This window comes from Tamandua tetradactyla, chromosome 7 (genome assembly GCF_023851605.1).
Source record: "Tamandua tetradactyla isolate mTamTet1 chromosome 7, mTamTet1.pri, whole genome shotgun sequence".
In the NCBI taxonomy this organism is placed as follows: Eukaryota; Metazoa; Chordata; class Mammalia; order Pilosa; family Myrmecophagidae; genus Tamandua; species Tamandua tetradactyla.
The window spans coordinates 134,189,665-134,210,733 of NC_135333.1; the positions used below are offsets into that span (position 1 = coordinate 134,189,665).

General features: G+C 37.1%; 1 protein-coding gene across 1 annotated transcript in view; it reads left to right on the plus strand.

Annotated features, from left to right (window-relative positions):
- HELB (DNA helicase B) overlaps positions 1-21,069 on the plus strand; it is a 62,907-nt gene that overhangs the window by 30,372 nt on the left and 11,466 nt on the right. The window contains exons 6-11 of the mRNA XM_077111336.1: positions 1,149-1,290; positions 3,922-4,085; positions 6,475-6,556; positions 6,941-7,000; positions 8,628-8,856; positions 9,678-9,821. Coding sequence (XP_076967451.1) covers positions 1,149-1,290; positions 3,922-4,085; positions 6,475-6,556; positions 6,941-7,000; positions 8,628-8,856; positions 9,678-9,821 — 821 coding nt within the window. The remainder of the gene's footprint in view (positions 1-1,148; positions 1,291-3,921; positions 4,086-6,474; positions 6,557-6,940; positions 7,001-8,627; positions 8,857-9,677; positions 9,822-21,069) is intronic.

Genomic DNA, 21,069 nt, shown 5'->3' on the forward strand with positions numbered 1-21,069 from the left:
GTCTGAGCCCATTCCAAAGTCACACTGAGTTAAAGCTGACCACTCATCTCTTCTAATCACCTTGGGTGATTCTTTATTTTGGCCAGGATATTACAGGCTGGAATATGTAGGGGTACATTTAATCACCTAAATGACAGCTATTAAAATAATAAAAATGTTACGGACTCAGAAGAAATCAGGATGCAGATCACTTGGAAATGGGAAAAAAGTGTAAATTATAGACCACTTAAAATTAATTTTATGCTAGTAACTCACATTCATCTTCACCAGCCTCTTAAGTCCCTTCTAATTCTGATGAGTTCAGTTGGGTTGTGTTGGGTAATAGTGATCTGTTGACTATATGATTTAATGGAGAAAAAATAAAATTGCAATTTGATAAATTGTGCATGAATAATATTTCATAGGTATTGGAGAATAGTTTATAAGCAGTTAGTTCTATTAACAGCTAAGTATTTTTTCCAGTTGCCATCTGGTAAATATTTTTTCTTATTTCTAGGGTTTGCTGGTTTATTTTTTAAAGCAAGGGATTTTTAATACAAAAAGCATTATCTAGTGCTGAAATTTATCCATTATCAAATGTGTTTGGTTTATTTTATATTTTATAGGCTTATATTATGTGTTGAGGCCATAGAATCTTCCATGTTGAGTAAGGTATTGAGCAAGAATGAACAAGTGATTAAATCCCAGATATCTAAGGGCTGTTTATTATACATGTTGGTTAAAAGCTATGCACCTTTACAGTTTACTTGTGGTTATAGGTACAAAAGAATTTCAGTTCAGATTTTGTTACCTTACTGGGCTGTTGCTATTTTTAAAAAGATTATTTAATTTAAATGCTCTTTTTCTTAAATATCTTTAAAGACTCATGTTCTTAAGTAACTTTATCCAGCATTTTTTTTGGGGGGGGGCAGGCACTGGGAATTGAACCTGGGTCTCTTGCATGGCAGGCAAAGTTCTGCCACTGAACCACCATCGTACCACCCTATGTTCTTAAGTAACTTTAGACAAAGATTTTTTGGGCTTTTTTCTCTGGTAGAGTAAGCCTTTATATTTGTAGCATATATTGTTGAGAAGAAATAAAAATATTTTTTAAATTTTAGAACTCCACTACCTAAAGCCTTTTGCTACTAATTTTTTCTTCCTTCTAGGTGATATTAGGCAGTTACCCAGCATTGAACCTGGTAACTTGCTGAAAGATCTTTTCGAGACCCTTAAATCAAGAAATTGTGCTGTTGAACTAAAGACCAACCATAGAGCAGAATCTCAGCTAATTGTAGACAATGCTACAAGGTATAACCTGACTAAGATTTTGCATTTCTCTCTGTTGTATTAGAAATAAAAGGTAAAAAATATTTATTAGCTTTTGAATTAGGGTGATTCAGTGAACTTTATTTACTCATTTAGTGAACCTATTCTGTCCTTCAGGTGTGTAACTTTTGTCCCACAGTTAAAAAAACAAAAACAAAGTTAATATTTTTCATTATTGGTCCAGCATAAATCATTATTGAAATTTAAGAATAGTTGTTTTATGGTTGTTTTTCCATGATTAAAAAAAATTTGCATTTGTGTGCATTTATATTTGCATATATACTATATAAATTACAATTGGTCGAGCTTAGAGGCTGAAATAAGCCCAAGGTGAACAAAGACTTGGAAATGAGTTCTCTCAGCTTCAAGGGAGAAGTCGGGAAGAAATTTCTCTGGGGGGCAGCTCACCCAAAAAAGTTAAATATGGTATTTCACTCCTTGATGAATCCTTGTGGCCCCCAGAGCCACATTTCTATTTCTTTAAAGTAGAAAAGAACCTTTCTCTTCCCCTAGTCTTTGCACATGTCTTTGGAGTGGTCCTCAGTGGGCTAAGGGATTTGGTTTCTCCATAATCCATGTATCAGAAAATTTCAACCGTTGCTATTTTATGACATTTATTTTCATATTAAAACCTACAGATATATTGGAACATTGGTATACTAAGAAACAATTCTATTCATTGGACTAAAATTTATCTTTGTTTTGACTCTCTTTTAAAAGATGTATTTTTTGTGGCTTGAACATTTAACTCCTTGATTGGATATCCACAGAAGCTACAACATTCAAAACCCACTTTTTTCCATGCCCTGTCTAACCCAGTCAGGATAAAGGGAGTACAGGAAGAATTGACAGACCTAGCATAGACCATGGGGTTCTTATGAAGACATTAAGAAAAATGATGAAGTTGGATATGATATATTCTTTTCTTGTAGCCTCTCTTGTCCCACCTGAAGGCCAGTTCATTTGGGGGATGATGTTAGATGACTACATCATTTTAAAGTTCAGAAGACTTGGAACAATCTAGAGCACATTAGATTTCTTAGAACCTAGTTTTATCTGAGACTCAGGAATTCCTTTTAGTAACCCTTTCAGTATAATTTGGGCCAAACTGTGCTCCTTTCATCATTTCTTCTTAATCATCCTCACCAAATATTTATTGATTTCAAAGAATCCTTGTGATATACCAGGAAAAAGGACCTAGAGATAGAAGGGCACTGCATATTCTGGATAAGACACAAAATAGGAAATCCACGATGATTCTCAGGTCCCAAAAAGCTAAATCTGGGACATTTCCAGCAGGGTCAGGCTTCTTCCCTTGCAACCCTCTTTTAGGAAGGGTTGAAGAAGACACAGTAGGCTAATATCACCTCTGATAACCATGCTGCTATGATGTCTGTGCAACAAGTCAATTTTCTTTCGAATACCCAGGGAGAGAGGTTCTACTAGGACCAGACACCTCCACCTTACTCTGTTTTTCAATATGTTTACTGGTCTTGGAAAAACACAAGAACAAAAGAAAAATGAGGAGGGACTAGATGTAAAGATAAGATATTGATACTTGGTTCAGTTGGGGAAATGGGGCCATTTGTATGGTGTATGCAGGAAAACAGAGAAAAGAAAGAGTATGGTGTAAACATGGAAAAGCCCCCAAAGAGTCCCTAATAATTTGAATAGAAACGGATATGGAGCCAAATGGGTCCAGTCTGGCCTCCTAGCGCTCCCCTGCTTTCTACTCTATGGCTTTGAGCAACCCATTAAACTTCACTGAGCCTCATTTTTCTCACCTGTGTAATGAGGAACTGTTCTAGTTTGCTAGCTGCCGGAATGCAAAACACCAGAGACGGATTGGCTTTTAATAAAAGGGGATTTATTTCGTTAGTTCTTCAGAGGAAAAGCAGCTAACTTTCAACTGAGGTTCTTTCTTACGTGGGAAGGCACAGGATGATCTCTGCTGGCCTTCTCTCCAGACCTCTGGGTTCCAACAGCTTTCCTGGGGGTGACTTCTTTATGCATCTCCAAAGGCCTGGGCTGAGCTGCGAGTGCTGAGATGAGGTATGCTGAGCTGCTTGGACTGTGCTATGTTGCACTCTCTCATTTAAGTACCAGCCAATTAAGTCAAACGTCATTCATTGCAGCAGGCACGCCTCTTAGCCGACTGCAGATGTAATCAGCAACAGGTGAGGTTCATGTACCGTTGGCTCATGTCCACAACAACAGAACTAGGCACCTTCACCTGGCCAAGTTGACAACTGAATCTGACTAACACAGGAACATACCTACCTTACATGTTTTTTTCTTGATCTGGAGATAAGTGTTGAAGTTCACATAGTTGTGCTCAGTATATTCTCTGATAATTTTTTCTGATGCTTTTTCTTTCTTTTACTTTACTAGTATAGGAACTGATTGCTAAATGTAGTACCATAACATTATGGTCTTACTATTTCTTATTATCAAGTATTTACATGTTTATAATGCATATACAGGTGGCTTTTCTTCTTTATTTATTACCTAGTAAGAGATATTGATTATTGTGATGAAATTAGCTTTGATTATATATGAAGACACGTTTTGAATGGTAATGTTCTTGGTGTATGCATTTTGTCTTTATTCAAGAATCTCGAGATGTCAATTTCCGCAGTTTGATGCAGAGCTGAATGTCTCTGATAATCCAACATTTCCCATCTCAATTCAAGATAAGACATTTATTTTTATCAGACTACCAGAAGAGGATGACATTTCTCAGAGTTCTCAGTTATCTAAAAAGAATTATCATTCTCGTAAGTGTAAACTCTTGTAGTATACAAAGTTAAGCTTTCAGTTTGTCATATAGTTAATAGATGAATTGTTACAATATTATTTGACAGTAAAGATAAATACTGCTAATAAATAAAAGGCACTGAAAATAAATATGTTAATTGTCAAAAGCAGATTACCTTAGAATGTTATAAACTCTTATCACATAGTAGGTGTCAGTAAATATTTGTTGATTAGATAAATGGATATAGATCATTTAGTTTAAAATAAAGCAAAACCCACTAATCCAAGATCATTCAGGAGAAGGCAAGTCTTAACTAATGAAAATTTTCTTTTACAGAATTTGAAAAGTAAATACATTCATTATTTTGAGTACACTTATGAAACAGAAGTTTTGGCTGTCAAAGTGTTGTCAACTTGATTTCTTGATAGTTCTCTTTTATAGAATGGACAAATGTCACTTCTAAGTATGGGTTTTAGGATGACAAAATGACTTTGTTGAGAAAGAGCTGGGCTTAGGAATCTTCTCTCTTGTAAGTGTCACATCACTTAACCACTGGTGAAATGGGATGTGTAATGACACTGCCTCATGGAGCTGTTGTGAGGGTTGAGGGGATTCAATTTTGAGGTACCATGTAGTTTTTTGTGAATAATAGATGTTACTAAATGATCTATTACAAATGAATCTATTTAAATAGGTTAAACTTTTATGATCCTTATTTGCATTATAAACTCACTCAGCAAACTTTTTTTTATAGTGTAATGGTTTACTCAAAATTGAGTTAGTAAAGATTTAAACTATTATTATTGAGGATTTATTGTAGTTGCCATTGTTTTCAAGGGAACATCCTTCCCACTTTGTTATTTTCGCTCTGCTTATGAAATAAAGTGATATACAACATTATCTGTTAGACTTTCAGTACTTCAAAGGTGTCAGCAGTCTCACCTTCCTTGGGTTGGTGTTCACACACGTGTTACAATATTCTTCCTTTTAATAAATGGGGTTGTAGAATACATGGTGTTCTGTAACATGCCCTTTTTTTTTTCAATTATGGAAAGTATCCATATATTACAGAGTACAAAGATCTAAGATAGGATTCATTGCTGGGTCAGAATTTCAGAGATGTTAAAATGTGAGAAAAATGTGTAATTTAAAGACAGTGACATGCAGTAAATATATTGAGCTGGAAAACTGTGAGATGTGGAGAGAGTGGAAAAGGCAAGGTGCAGTGCAGCATGATGCATCTGCATAAAAGAGAAAAAATATGACTTTCTTCTTTTTTTAAAAAAAAAAATCTTGCTCGGGCAGGCAGGTTGGGTGGGGGTGAGTTGTGTGCTGGCCATTTTCCGTTTGGTGATCCTTCCTTCATCAGGAAAACACAGAGCCCGGTGAGCAATTCATTTAGCCTTCCTTCAACAGGGCATTGCCAGGTCTGGGCGTTCTCATTTCTGCGTAGTTCATCTGCTACTGAGAGAAAAAGCTGGAACGTTCTTGCGCAAACAGCTTTTCTCTTTCGTGAGGAATGTTTGCTATTTTATAATATTGTTGAGAGAGCCTGCTTCTCAGTGCACCAAGGAGAAAGGAACAGTTATATGTGGATGTCCTCATTGTCAGTTATCTGGGCCACAAAAGGGGGGAGCAGCCACCCTGTCCCATTTAGAAAGTTGCTTTTATTTTCAGTTTGCATTTATAACATGGATGTAATTAATGATTGGTGGTGGTTCACCCACTGGCAGGGCCGGGCACCATTGGAATGGATGTCCATGCTGTGTCGCGGTTAATCTCGTGGTTACTGAATCATGGGGAGATATGCAGGAAGGAAGGTGCTGGTTGAGGTAGAGCATCGTGGTGTTTGCAGAGCAACTGTTTTCTAACCAATACAGAAGTTACTCAGTGTTTTAAGTTGATGTGCTCCAGCCAGGTATCTGCCCTGGATTTAATAATATCCACCTCAAATAGCTGCTGTGAAGATTAAATTAAATGAGATAACACATATTAAGTGTATAGTTCCTCAAATTATAATTCATTACCACTGGTGTCACCAGGACTTAAAACAGAAAATTTTACTAATAATTCTGTTCCACATTTTGACTCTTGTGCATTTCTTTAATCCAGCGTTCATAAGCCATCAGTGAATATGCAGTGAGTATATTACAGATTGGAGCTGACCTGGTCAGGGGTTTACTCTCTGTTGAGGGTGGGTATCTGGGCCCCCCCCCCCCCCGTTCCCTTTCCTTGTTGCTCTACTGATGGAGGAACTGGGTTAATGTTCCCAAGGAGAACCTGGATTCCATTCGGTGATACTTTCCTGGGCCTCTTAGCGGGAATTGTGAACTCGTTTCTCCATAGAATCTATAGAATGTTAAAATTTGGTGATTTTATGTTGTTAACTTTTTCTCTTGAATTATCAGATCTATATTCTGTGGTTGGAAATTTACTCAAGGAAGATGACCTAAATGATCCAAAAACATCACAATTCATTGCATTCAGAAGGTAAAGCATTTACAGTGTTTTACGTTTTTAAGCTTGTTTTTTAGTCTTTTAATTTATTAGTGTAGATTCTGATTGGAGGTGAAACTACCATAGTTCATTTGTGTTAGTTCTCTCTCTTATTTTCAATCACTGTCATTGTTAGACATGGCAGAGTGGTTTCTTAGCAGGGCTATTTGTATTGCCCTGTTTGTATTGTATTAGATTTAGACAGTCACAAAAATCTGACTGTAACAGAAATTTATGTTGACATAAAAATTAGAAAATATTTTTTTCTTAGAGGGGTCTTAGCAACTTTTTATAGGATCACGTATATCATAATTGTTGATAACATGGACAAGCATATAACAGATATTAAGGTGACCCTTGCATTTTCATGTGTTTCAGGCAAGACTGTGATCTAATCAACGACTGCTGTTGTAAACACTACACAGGCCGTTTATTTAAGTGAGCACTTGAAAGAGCTGAAACTGAGGACAGTCCTTCCTTGATTTACTGTATTTTTCTTTGCCTTAAAAGTTCATCACCTGTCGCCACATATTGAAAAATTGTTTTCTCTCATTTGTGAAGTTAAATTTTCTCTTCAATTAAATATAATATAGATGTTTGGAAATTGACTTCATAGTTGTTGGTGTGATAAGCAGAAACGTGAGGAATAAAGTGTTCCTTGTTGTTTCCAAGATGGCAGCCTCTAGATTGCCATCTCTAAGATGAGCTGGTGGAGTTCTGAGAATTTTCCCAATTATGATATATGTACAGTGCTTCCAAGAGCCTTAGCAATAGGATGCCAGCAAAGAGCACCTTTGTGTATGTGCATCAGAGAAATATATGAGTGGAATAGCCACCCTGTTTATATATAGGAAGAAATGAAATCATTTCCCTTGCATTTGCCAGCACCTACTGTTTGCTAAGTGGAGAGAACCCAGAGATGTATGAGATACAGGAATCATTGTCTGTCTGCTGAGAAAAGACTTGCAAACAAACCATGTTGTGCATAACACAAGGGTTCAAAAGCATGCGGTTTAGTACTGTGCAGTCTAATTCCTAGTAACTGTAATCTTGAACCTTTCTAAGCATCAGCTTCCACATATGTAAAAGAGGATACTTGTGCAGAATTTTCCTCACAGAGTTGTAGTAAGGATGAAATGAAATGATATGCCTAAAGCGTTTACTGCCATTTCTAGCGTATCACCACCGTATATTCAACCCTTGCTATTATCTTCTGATTTAGTGTCATAAATGTTATAATAGAAATATTTATAAGTGCATGGGAACGACACGAGGGAGCAATTCATTCTGACTATGGGGTATCCAAGGAGGTTGGACAGAGGACCTACCAATGGAGCTTACTTGGCCTTGAAAGATGAATTAAAGCCCTCTGAATAGAAAAGAGTATTTCAGGCAAAGAAAGCATCATGAGCGACTCAAAGACAAGGAGGAACATTTTTTAAAAAGACCGAAAGACCTGTTTGGGCTGGAGCATAAAGTCTGCCAGGCCCAGGTGGTACACAAAGGGGTAAAAGTAGGCTCAGCCAATCTGGAAATGCCATGCTTGAGAGTTTGTACTTGTCTGAATGATGGTTCTCGTGCATAGAAATGATTTGTTATCTATGTTTTAGAAAGACCATTCCACTTAGGTGGAGGTTAATATAAGTGGGGAAAGAGTAGGGATGATTTACAAGGTCAGGGTAAGAGCCATTGAGCTCCTGATGTTGTTTAGTGATAGGAGAGTTTCGTGAGGAGAGGATGCCTTTAAGTGCAGATTCAGTAAGGTTTTGGTAACTTTTAAACTGTGGAGGAACCAGAGTCATCAGCATTTATATATAAATTCCAAACTTGAGAAAGTTGGCTGAGAAATAGCCCTGAGTTTGAGTTGCTGCAGACTGTATATAAATAATCAGACAGCAATGATAGGAGTGTGCTTTCTTGTTGACCTGTGGCATATGGAAGCAAAGTAAAGAGAATTGGAAATTGTTTTGAGAGTGGCATCAGGTTTGAGTGGGAGTTAATGTTTAAGTGAAATGAAATTGAGACTTTCTAAACTTTAATGATATATTATTGTTTTCTAACCCAGAGACCATCAGAAAAGACTTGTATTTGGAATCAAGGATAAGATTTGTTGTACCAGGAATGCATACCTCTCAGAGTTACTCCCTGAAAATACCTCTGCAAGTCAGCAAAATAATGAATTGGAAGCCAGTGGTGAAGAATTTTATGGTACTTCTCGTGATTTTGCTAAAAATAAGAATGACTTTGAAAGTGATATTAGACTATGCAACGGAGAAATATTTTTCATAGAAAATGTAAGTGTTAACAAAGAAATTATACCTTTTTACTTACTAGAAATACACACACACACACACACACACACATATATATATATTTTATTGCCCTAACATTGATTCAGAATCTAACCATATCAGAGTTAACCCACCTTCTTTTCCCATAACTTTTTGTTAGGGATTTTTGCATCTGTGTTCATAAAGCATGTTGGTTTATAGTATTCTTGTAATATCTTGTTTGGTTTTGGCATCTGAGTAATGCTGGCCTCATTTCTTCTGTTTTCTGGGGGAATTTGTGAAGAAACCTTTCTAATAACTTTGAAGTGCTTTAGTAACAAAAATCAAGGCACAAAAATGACCCTTGTATTTTACAAACCAACATCTCCTTTGTTGCTGCTTAAATGTAGGACCATAGAAATGATCACCTTTGCTCTCATCATGTCGACGCCTCCTAAACTTTTACTATTAAGTGAGGAAAAATAAACTCTATAAAGAGGACGTACAGACTTATGCGGTCAATTCAAGAAATGAAATGTATAGACATCAAAATAAGAAAGAAAGCACAGACTGTCCGTCAGAGAACTCAGATGAGCTCTCGAGGCCTGGAATGAAGTTTCAAGGCCTGAAAACTTCCGTACGTGTTCATTAAAATATCTGGGTGCGAACACATTCACAGTGTGTCCTCGGGTGTAGATTTTGTTAAGCTTCTGAAATTCTTAACATATAACGAACATGCTGTTTGACTTAGAAGGTAGCTGCATTTTGTGTTCAAACCGAAGAGAGATCTTTGTTGTGTGTGTATTTAAAGACACACAGAGTAGCTCTGCTTTGTTTTGGTACAGGATGTAACTGATGTAACATTTGGAAGGAAAAGACTTTTGACCATTAGTAATATGGCTGGCTTGGAAGTAACTGTGGATTTTAAAAAACTAATGCAGTGCTGCCGCATAAGACATGCGTGGGCAAGAACTATTCACACATTTCAGGTAGGAGTGATCCTTTAATAAAGCTTTCCAAATGGCTTGACTGGCACAGAGCAGTTTGCATCATTTTCTTTTTATTGTGATTGCTTTTACTTTTTAAATTAGGAAACCAATGCACAGAAGTTTAGAAAATAATATTCAGACATTACCCTTTTGCTCTATTGGCTTCAGAGTGCTTTTTATTTCTAGGAACGAGGACATATAAATAGAGCCTTATTCTTCAGTCTTCTCTTCCCACAAGGGCCACAGTGGGTCAGGATCAGTTCTGCTGACTTTTCCTCTTGCTTCGTTGTCTGGTATGGCTTGGCAGGGCACTGTGACTGATCCTGTCGCTATTTAAAATTTTGATGTTTTGTTCATGTTTTTTTTTTTTCCTGCATTAATTTTGATTTTTTAAAATACTGCATTCAAAAATTATTTTCCTTTGATTACTGAAGTTTTGGGGACCTCCTTAAATTTTGCGCCTGAGGCGAGTACCTCGCTTGCCCTACCCTAGAGCTGGCCCTGATTCCCTCTCGCCTCAGAATAACTGGGTGTGCCGTTCCCATTCATCCAGAAACAGGATATACAGTCTCTGTCCTTCAGAGAACTCAGATGAGCTCTTGAGGCCTGGAATTAAGTTTCGAGGCCTGAAAACTTCCATACATGTTCATTAAAATATCTGGGTGTGAACACGTCACAGTCTGTCCTCGGGTGTAGATTTTGTTAAGCTTCTGAAATTCCCATTACCGGGGTTTACACAAATGCTATCATAACATTTACTTTCTTTTGCATCTTGCTGTTTTTTACTTTAATCCACTTTGAGGTATAATCTACATACAGTAGAATGCACATATTTTATGAAGTTGGACGAGTTTTGACAAACATATTCCCTCCCTCTGCCCCTGTGAGGCAAACCCCCTCCTTTTTTTTTTGAATTTTAATTTTGGGATAATTTTAGGGAAGATAGTAACAGAGTTCCCATATACCCTTTACACAGTTTCCCCTAATATTATCATCTTATATAACCATGATATATTCATCAAAACTAAAATAATTACCATTGGTACTATGAACTAAACTACATACTTTATTCAGAAAGAACAGATTTTCTGCTAGTGTCCTTTTTCTGTTTCAGGATCCAGTTCAAGGCGGCGCATTGCATTTAGTGCAATTTGCTTTTAAGTTTTGTCATACTATTTTTACAATGCTATTAAATTTGTGGCTCTGTTATTTCTTTTGTTGTATTGAGCCCCCTTCCGTGCTCTTGGTGTGTTGCTCTAATGGCAAGGCTGCATGTATAAAAATACAGGTTGGCTTATATTCTCTTAATAGTAGACAGGCATTATTTAGTGTAGATTTTTTTTAAAGTGGTCAGTGCTTTACTTATTTATTAATTTATTCCATCTCAGTTCAAAAAAGAATTTGAAATGGCTTATAAAAATACCCACAATTCAGCATGATTTTTTTAAAAGATAAGGGAAAAAAAAAATAGATCAGGTGGAAAATCATTCCTGCTAGGAGTAGGTTGGAATGTAAATGTGTCATGCTGTCCTATTTGCTTGCAAATTTAGATTGCAAATTTGCCTTTAAGTATCCCTGAGGTCAAAGTTCCCAGAACAAATGAAGGAACACAGTTAGTTGATTGTGTCCATTGGAAAAAACAAACCGGTATTAAGAAGTGAAAATATTCCTGGCTCTGTGATTCTGGAGAAATTTCCCCTATGGAACTTTTTCTGTTATAGTCTCTGTAATTCTGAAAACATGTCCTTTAATTTTGGGAAATTTTCTTGAATACTTTCTTTGAAGTTTCCAACCTGTTTTCTTCACTCTGTCTTTCTAGAATCCCTATTATTTGAATATTAGACCTCTAGGGCTGATTATCTACGTTTAAAAAAATCATTTTCTCTTATTTTCCATCTCTATATCATTTTGCTCTACTTTCCAAGAGATTTCTTCTACTTTATAATCCAGTCTTTACACTGCATTTCCACTCATATTTTTAATATCCAAGAGCTAGTTTTTGTTCTCTGATGTTTCTTTCACTGCATCTGGCTCTTGTCTCATGATTGGAATATCATCTCTTGCCTTTGAAGACATTCATGATTATTTTCTTCTATCGACACAGTCTGTTTCCTCCATGCTCAGTTCAGTTCAACATATGTTTGTTGAGTCATACTGTTTTCAGTCCTTGGTATAGGTCAGTCTGCAAAACAGAAACCCCTGTCACCGTGAAGTTTAGTTTGGTGGAGAAAGAGATAGAGATAGACATAATCATAAAAAAATAAGAAAACTAAGTGTTATGTTAGAAGGTTGAAGCATGAAGTAAATGCTATGGAAAAGGGAGGGGGGCAGATTGTGGTTTTAAATAGATGTCAGGGTAGGGCTCATTGAGAAGGTGGCATTTGAGCAAAGACTTGAAGGGAATAAAGAAATTAAGTGTGGGTATCTGGGAGACAAGCATTCCAGGTAGAGGGCATATCCAAGGCCAGGATTCTAAGGTGGGAATTTGTCTGGCATATTTAAGGAACAGGAACAGCAAAGAGGCTTGGGTGGAAGAGTGACAAGAGATGAGCCCAGAGAAGTAACATGGGATAAAGAGGGTGTCAGGTTACCAAGGGTCTCCAGGCCTGGGCTGTCCACTGGGGTAGTCACCAGCCACATGGAGCGTGTGGAACAGTTGGAACGTGGCTAGAGTGACTGAAGAATTGAACTTTAATTTAAATTTAAAAACTGACACTAGATTCAGTCGTTGGAAAGCTTCTTAGGTTATGACCATCAACTCGATCACCTGAAAATTTTATGAACTTTACATACAGATCAAGTATTTCTGATAAAAATTTAGCATCCAAGTTGTAATATCTTATGACTATAATATACTTACCAGATTTCAAAGACTTAGTTGAAAATAAAAAGGGATGTAAAATAGCTCATTAATTATTTTCGATATTGGTTACATATTGAAATGATAATTTTTGGATTTGATAGCATAAGTAAAATACTATTAGAATTAATTTCATCTGTTTTTTTTAATGTGGCCATTAGGAAATTTAAATTTACATGTATGGCTTGCTTTTATATTTCTATTGGACAGCTCTACTTCAGGCCATTGGAAGGACTTCGGCTTTTACTCTGAGTAAGGGAAGCCATTGAAGGCTTTTGAGCATAGGAATATCCTACTGTGACCAATTTACTGTTTTGTGAACAGGGATAAGGGAGAAGGAAGAGCAGTTAGGAGATTATTACAGTAATTCAGGCAAGAGATATGGTGGTTCAGGCCAGGGTGGTAACATTGGAAGTGGTTGAGAATATTAGGATTCTGAATATTTTTTTGGAGGTAAAGCCACGAGATCCAGATGTGGGCTGTGAGAGTACGAGAGAAGTCAAGTTGAATTTGGGACCTGATCAACTGAAAGGATGCAAATACCATCAGTTGAGATGGGGGAAACTGGGGCGAGGAGTAAGGGATGAAGTTTATAGAGGAAGATCAGAATTTCAGCATTGGGCATGTCAAGTAGGTTTTCTGCTCGTTTTGATCTGTAGCTTATATGTGAAAAGCTTTTCTCAGCTGCCTGGTAATCCTTGATTGTGTGCTCACGTTTAAGACTGGATGATTAAAAAGCGATCTGTAGACCTGAGCATAAGGGTGGAGTTTACTGACCGTGACATTTATGGCACAGTGATCTGTCTGGGCCTTTATTTCGGAGGATCCTTCCCCTGCCCCACTTTTTTTTTTTTTTTTTTTTTTTAAGATATTAGATCTTTTCATTGTGGCCTGGTTAGATTTCGCATTCAAAACACTTCCTTGCCTGAAATCAAGACTTGGCTTACCAGGGTTCTGGAAGATGTCTAGTAAAAGATGGGGGGCAAGGGTGGTTGTCCCAGCAGTCAGCATTCACATCTTTACATAATTCTTGTTTTTAATGTGGTGCTTCTGTCCTTGTCCAGAGACCATCTTTTTTTTTTCCTAAGGAGTAAATCTCCAGTCTTCTGCTAGGGTAGTTGAGAGGGACTGGGATTTAATAATTTCTTAAATGGCTTTCATCCAGTCTCCCTTCTTTCATAGCATTCACTCCTTCTTCTCGAGTCCCTGGTGCCATTGCTTACTGAGCCTTTCTGGAATATTTTGGTAGAGATCAGGTTGGTTCTACACTGTAGACTTAGGAATTAGCTTTGCTGGGCTTGCCTAAGTCACTTTTCATGCTTTCCAATTCCTAAAATTTTTTATTAGCTGTTTTCTCTGACTTTGACAGTTAATGTCTTAAAAAAACAAACCAAAACAACAACAACTCTTTATTGTAGTAGAACCTGGGAGCCATTGCTGGGTTTTAAAATGAGATGTGTGTTCAGTCCACCATCTGTACTTGCTCAGAATTCTTTGAACAAACGAATCATGTCTGTTTTGGGTGAGGCAGGGTCTTTGAAGTTAGCCTAATGTGCTATTGTAGCTAAGTTAGGAAAGTGCAGTGTGCTTCCAGAACTGTTTGGAACATAAAGCAGTTTAGTCTCACCTGACTCAGTGTAAAACTCAAGGTGCTTCATGGTGGCGTATGAGTAACAGAAAGGCAACCTGCTTTATTAATGGAAAGAAAAAGCTTCTAAATGAAGATAGACTACAGAGATTAAGATATTTTGCTCAGGACAAATGGAGGGTAAAGAGGTCTTTATTATTACTCTGTTAAAGTTTAGAGTAGATACTAGGCCCAGTAGACCAAACTTGACCCATCACATGTTTTCAAAATAACGTTCTGTTAGAACTCAGCCACCCTCATTATATACACATTCGCACTACGATGGCAGAGTTGAGTAGTTGCAATAGAAACCATCTAGCCTGCAAAACCTAAAATACATGCTCTCCGTTCCTTTACCAAAAAAGTTTTCTGACTCCTGCTTTAAGGTCAGTGTAGGCTTACGAATTCTGAGTCTATAAAATTGTAAAGGGCAATTCGTGCAAGTGGGTTGGGTCTGAAAACAAATTCAGACGTAGTTGAAAGTGAATATATAAAACTTGGCTTCCTTAGAACGTTTGACAGTTCTAAAGATTTGAAGAAGCTTTAAAGAAATGGACAAAGGATTTATAGCTGGTCTTTGAGGTGGAATTAGTTGTCCACTTCTGTTGTCTGAGGTAGGCTTAGGTGGCGTCTCAAGGTACAAAATATCAGGGTGAATAGGCTTTTGGAGTGATGCAGCATCACCTTTAATTTTTCTCATAGTTCCTTCAGTGAGGCAGACACTAGGGAAAGACCAGTGAGCAAGATGGATGTGAACCTAACTTTACAGAGTTTAGAGTCTACTGAGAAATACAATTAAGAAGGCAGAGTGTACATTCCACTTTGTTAGAAGCTCTATGATAGGGGAAGTACAGGGTGCTGCAAAGTGCTTGGCAGAGCTCCTAATCCAGAAATGCATATAGGGAGGCGACAGGCTGAGGAGCACTGGCAGGACCTGGAAAAGGCTCAGTGTGCCAGAGGGAGTATGGTTCATGGTGGGGGGGGGGGGGGGGGGGGGGGGAGGGAAAGAAGGAGGGAGGGGCATAGGGGAAAGGACAGCTCTTGAAAGACCTTTTAGCCACATTAAGGAGTTATGACTTTATTTTGAGAGCCTGGGAGCCATTGCTGGGTTTTAAGCAGAGTCTGACATGCTCGGATTTGCATTTTACAAATGTCACTGTGGCTGCTGTGAGGATGATGGAGGGACTGGAGTAAGCGTAGGAACTGGGGGATTGGTTGTGAGGCCATTAAGTTTTTCTCAGAGTTGCTTAATTGATGCTTAAGAAGTAGGATGGCTAAGTTTTGGTTGACATAACTCTCTGGAAGTACTGGGTACAAAGTCCAGGAGGAAGAATGGTGTGGTATATCTGTAAAATGTATTTAGTATTTGTGTAATTAAGTATAACTGAAGTAAAATTCTGTGACCAAGCAGCCCTGGGAAGAAGTATTTATCAAACTTTTATGGCCTGAGGAATTGGCTCAAACTCTCTGTCTGGGGAGACAGAAGTACTGTGTTAGATTTTTTAATTGTGGATCCGTAATGTCTGTACACCTCATCTTATCAGTTGCCTTCCCACAGTTCCTCTTTTGGCAGAGGGAAGTATGAGAGAATTAGGAGAGAAATGGTTCAAACTTCTTAGTCTGTGTTGGTCTGGGAACTGCTGATCTGAAAATACATACACTAAGAATAGGCACAAACGTGGTTGACCAGGGTGGTGGTGTAAGACACTCCAGGGTGCCATTGCCCCACAGAATCTCGTCTCTGTACAACAATTAAAAACTACAGAGCCATTTTCTTCAAAACTCTGGAAAACAGTTATAGGGTTGTATAGTAACCAGGCGAAGGCTGAATCGAGAAACCATAGCTTTTAAGGTTGTAGAAGCTTGTGGTGTCTTTGCTGGCTCCTCCCCAACCACTTACCCAGTATGGCATGGAGCCAGCATACACTTCCTGAATTTGGGTCCCTGATCCTGTTCTGCAGAAAATACAGGGACCCCTATAGTGCAAACAGGGGTCCCTATACATCCATGCCAGTCTATCTGGTGTCATCCTTAAATAGTGGATGAGGAAATTCACCTCTGATTTTGCCTCTTAGAACTCGTGCTGCCAGCAGAAGCAGCTTGCAGACAACTAATGCAGTATAAGAAACAATTAAGTCTATGTAGCCTGAGGCAAAGGGTTACCTCATACAATAGAGCATCCCGGAAGGGGAGGTTTGAAAGAGAAAGTCTATTCCTTCAAGAGTAGAGGGAGCTTTTAGATTCCTTTAAATAGAACAATCCCTTAGGCCACAAACAAGTTCAAGCCCAGGACAAGGCATGGGCTCAGAAAAGATGGAGAGGACCTTGTACTTCAAATTGACCTCTAGCTGGTATTCCTGATAGGAGGGCTAAACTCCCAATGAGAGCACCAGCCAATGCGGAGCCAACTTGCAGAGACTGGGAAAATGTTTTTTGTGTTTGTTTGTATTAATTTCTTGAACTCAGGGAAATCCCTGTCATGTCACTAGCTAGATGTCACTAGCTAGACATAAACTTAAGGAACAGACAACTCAAAGACTAAATCCCAGAACACACTTTCCAGTATAAAAAGATACAATTGTACAACAAAGGATAACAAGACAGACAGAAGCAGGAAATGCTGGCCCATCCAAGGGAACACTTAAAAATCTAGAAACTATAAATGAAGAAGATCAGACTTTGGACATACCAGACAAAGACTTTAAAAAATGATCCTCAGTATGCTCAAGGAGATAAAAAAAAAAACAAAAAAAAAACACAGAGAAAGATCCAAAGGATATCAGGAAAACAAAAAGCAATATGACAATCTCATTAAAAAGATAAATTTTTAAAAGAAACTAAATAGAAATTCTGGAGATGAAGACCACATTAACTGAAATGGAAACTTCCTGAGAAAGATCACCAGCAGATTTGAGTTGGCAGAAGAAATAATTAATGAAGTCAAAGACAAGGCAACTGAAATAATTCAGGTTGAGAAACAGAAAGGAAAAGTAATTTTCAAAAAGTAAAAAGAGCATAAGAGACTTTGGAACACCATCAAGCATACCAACACGTGCATGATGGCTGTCTCAGAAGGAGAAAGTTCAGTGAAACCCAACAGGATCAACTTGAACAGAACAATGCGCAGAAACATAGTGGTCAAACTGTTGAATGCCAAGGACAAGGAGAGTTTTCTGAAAGCTGCAAGAAAAAAACAACAGGTTAAATATAAGGGAGTTCCAGTAAGATTGTTTCAATTTCTCATCAGAAACCGTGGAGGCAAGAAAGCAGTGGGGCGAAATATTTAAAGTGCTGAATGAAAACAGTTCTCAGCCAAGAATTTTGTACCTAGTGATACTATCTTTCAAAATTGAGGGAGGGATGAAGATGTTACCAGATAGGCAAATTGTGAGAGATTCATCATCACTAGACCTGCCCTACAACTAATGCTAAAGAAAGTTCTTCCATTTCTAAAGACAGGACACCTGACAGCAGAGTGAGCAGCATAAGGAAATAAGGCCCTCTGGTAATTATAAATGCCAGTACCATAAACTATGGGTAATTATAAATGCCAGTACTATTGTGTTATCTTTTTTGGTTTATAACCCCACTTTTTACTTCTTATAGGCTCTGTAAATGCTTAAAAAGTACTGATAAAGCTATGGTTTTAGATATACAGTGTATAGATAAAATAATTTTTAACAAATATAACAAAAAAGTGGGGGATTGAGGAGTGTAGGAACAGTGTATATGTATATGTAATTGAAGTTGTCAGTATCAAATCAAATGTGATTGTTATAGATTTAGGCTGTTCACTTTTAGCCCTGTGGTAACCATAAAGAAAATATATGAAATATATATACAAAAAGAAATGAGAATGGTTTCAAGATGGTACAGTACAAAAATATCAAATAAATATGAATGTAGGTATTAATGGAAGAATTGAGGGTTAATAAAGGTATGAGATTTTCAAAGACCAAATAGCAAAAAAGCAGAAAAAGAATCTTGCATTATCAGTAATTACTTTAAATGTAAATGGATTAAGCTGTGAGTCAGATGGCAGAGATTTACAGCATGGATGAAAAAGCATATTATAATATATAAATAAAATTCACCCAACAACAGCAAACTGCACATTCTTCTCTGGGACACATGGATTATTCTGAAGGATAGACCATATGTTAGGTCACAAAATGAGTCTCAATAAATTTGAAAATATTGAAAAAATCATACCATATATCTTCTCTAATTGCAGTGGAATGAAGCTAAAAATAAATAGAGAGAACTGGAAAATTCACAAATTTGTGCAAAGTAAACAGCACAGTCTTATACAGCTGATAGGTCAAAGAAGAAATCACAAGGGAAATTAGGAAATATTTTGAGATATTTTGTTTTGAAAACAAAAGCACAACATACCAAACTTAATGGGATTCAGCAAAAGCAGTACTGAGAAGGAAATATATAGCTCTAAAAGCATGCATTAAAAAAGAAGATCTCAAATCAGAGACCTAACCTTACAGTCGGAGAATCTAGAAAAAGAAACAACAAAGAAAAGCAAAGGACCAAATGGCTCACTGATAAATTTTCCCAAGCATTCCAAGAATAATTAACACCAATCTGGATTAAGCTTTTCCAAGAAATTGAAGGGGAGGAATTACTCCCTAATTCATTCTGTGAGGCTAACATCACCGTAATACCAAAGCCAGATAAAAATACCAAAAGAAAAGAAAATTGCATACCAATATCCTTTGTGACTATAAATGCAAAAATACTTAATAGAATACTAGCAAATTGAATCCAACAGCACATTTAAATAATTATTCACCATGATCAAGTGGGATTTATTCCACGTATGCAAGGGTGACTTACATAAGAAAATCAATTAATATGATAGACAACATTAAAAGAATGAAAGGAGAAAAGTGCATGATCATTTCAGTTGATGCAGAAAAGGCATTTGGCAAAATCTAGCACTTCTTGATAAAAACATGTAGAAAGCTAGGAATAGAGGGAAACTTCCTCAACTTGGTAAAGGGCATAAATGAAAAACACATTGCTAACATCATACTCAACAATGAAAGACTGAACGCTTTCCCTCTATGATTGGGAACAAAACAAGGATGCCACTGTCACCACTGTTATTCAACATTGTACTGAAAGTTCTTGCCGAGCAGTTGGGCAAGAAAAAGAAATAAAAGGCATCCAAATTTGAAAGGGAAGAAATAAAACTTACTATTTGCAGATTTGACATGATCCTATATATAGAGAGAAATTGATGAAAAATCTACAATAAAGCTACTATAGGTAAGGATTCAGCTAAGTGGCAGGGTACAAGATGCACACTCCAAAATTAGTGCTGTTCCTTTATGAGCAGTCTATAGTAATGAGCAATCTGAGGAGGAAATCAAGACAGAAATTCCATTCACAATAGCAACTGAAAGAATCAGATATCTAGCAATAAATTTATCCAAGGATGCAAAAAACGTATACACTGGATACTACAAAACTTTGCTAAAAGATATCAAAGAAGACCTAAGTAAATGGAAGCCCATTCCATGTTCATGGATTGGAAGACTAAATATTGTTAAGATACCAATTCTGTTTTTAGCAATTTACAGATTCAATGCAATCCCAACCAAAATTCTCACAGCCTTCTTTGCAGAAATGGAGAAGACAATGATCAAATTTATAAGGAATGGTAGGGGCCCTTTATAGCCCAAAACTTCCTGAATAAGAAGAATGAAGTTGGAGGACTCACACTTCCAAATTTTACAACTTATTACCAAGCTACTGTAGTCAAAACAGCATGGTGCTGGCACAAGGACAGAAATATAGACCATGAAATTGAATCAAGTTCAGAAATAAACTCTTATATCTATGGTTAATTGATTTTGACAAGGGTGCCAAGTCCACCCAATTGGAAAGGAATGGTCTTTGAGACATGGTGCTGGGAAAATTGGGTATTCATATGCAAAAGAAAAAGTGGACCATATACAAATATTAATTCAAACATGTGAAAGACCTAAACATGAAAACCAAAACTATAGAAGTCCTAGAAGGAAAATAGGGATACAGTTTCAGGATGTTGTGTTAGGCAGTGGTTTCTTAGACTTTACATCAAAAGCATGACCAACAAAAGAAAAAAATAAATGTGAGACGTCATCAATAGTAAAAGGTTTTGTGCATTAAAGGGTCTCATCGTGCAAGTAAAAAGACAAACTGCAGAATGGGAGAAAATATTTGAAAATTATGTATCTGATAAGGGTTTTTTCTTGAGAATAAAGCAATCTTATAACTCAACAGCAAAAAGGCAGTCTAATTTTAACATGGGCAAAATGGTAGAATAGACATTTCTTGAAAGAACATGTGCAAAGGGTCAAAAAGCACATCCAAAGATGCTCAATATTACTAGCCATTAGAGAAATGCAAATCAAAATAAACTGAGATACCATTTCACACCCACTAGAATGGCTACTCTTAAAAAAATCAAGAAATAATAAGTGTTGGAGAGGATGTGGAGAAATACAAATGCTCATTCATTGTTGGTAGGAATGTAAAATAGCGTAACTACTGTGGAAAGCAGTTTGGTGTTTTCTCAGGAGATTAAGCAGAGAATTATATGACCTGGCAATCTCACTTCTAGGTATATACCCAAAAGAATTGAAAGCAGCATTCTTGAACAGATACTTTCACATTGATGTTCATAGTGGCATTATTCACAATTGCCAGAAGATGGGAGCAATCCAAGTGCCTGTCAACAGATGAATGGATAAACCAAATGT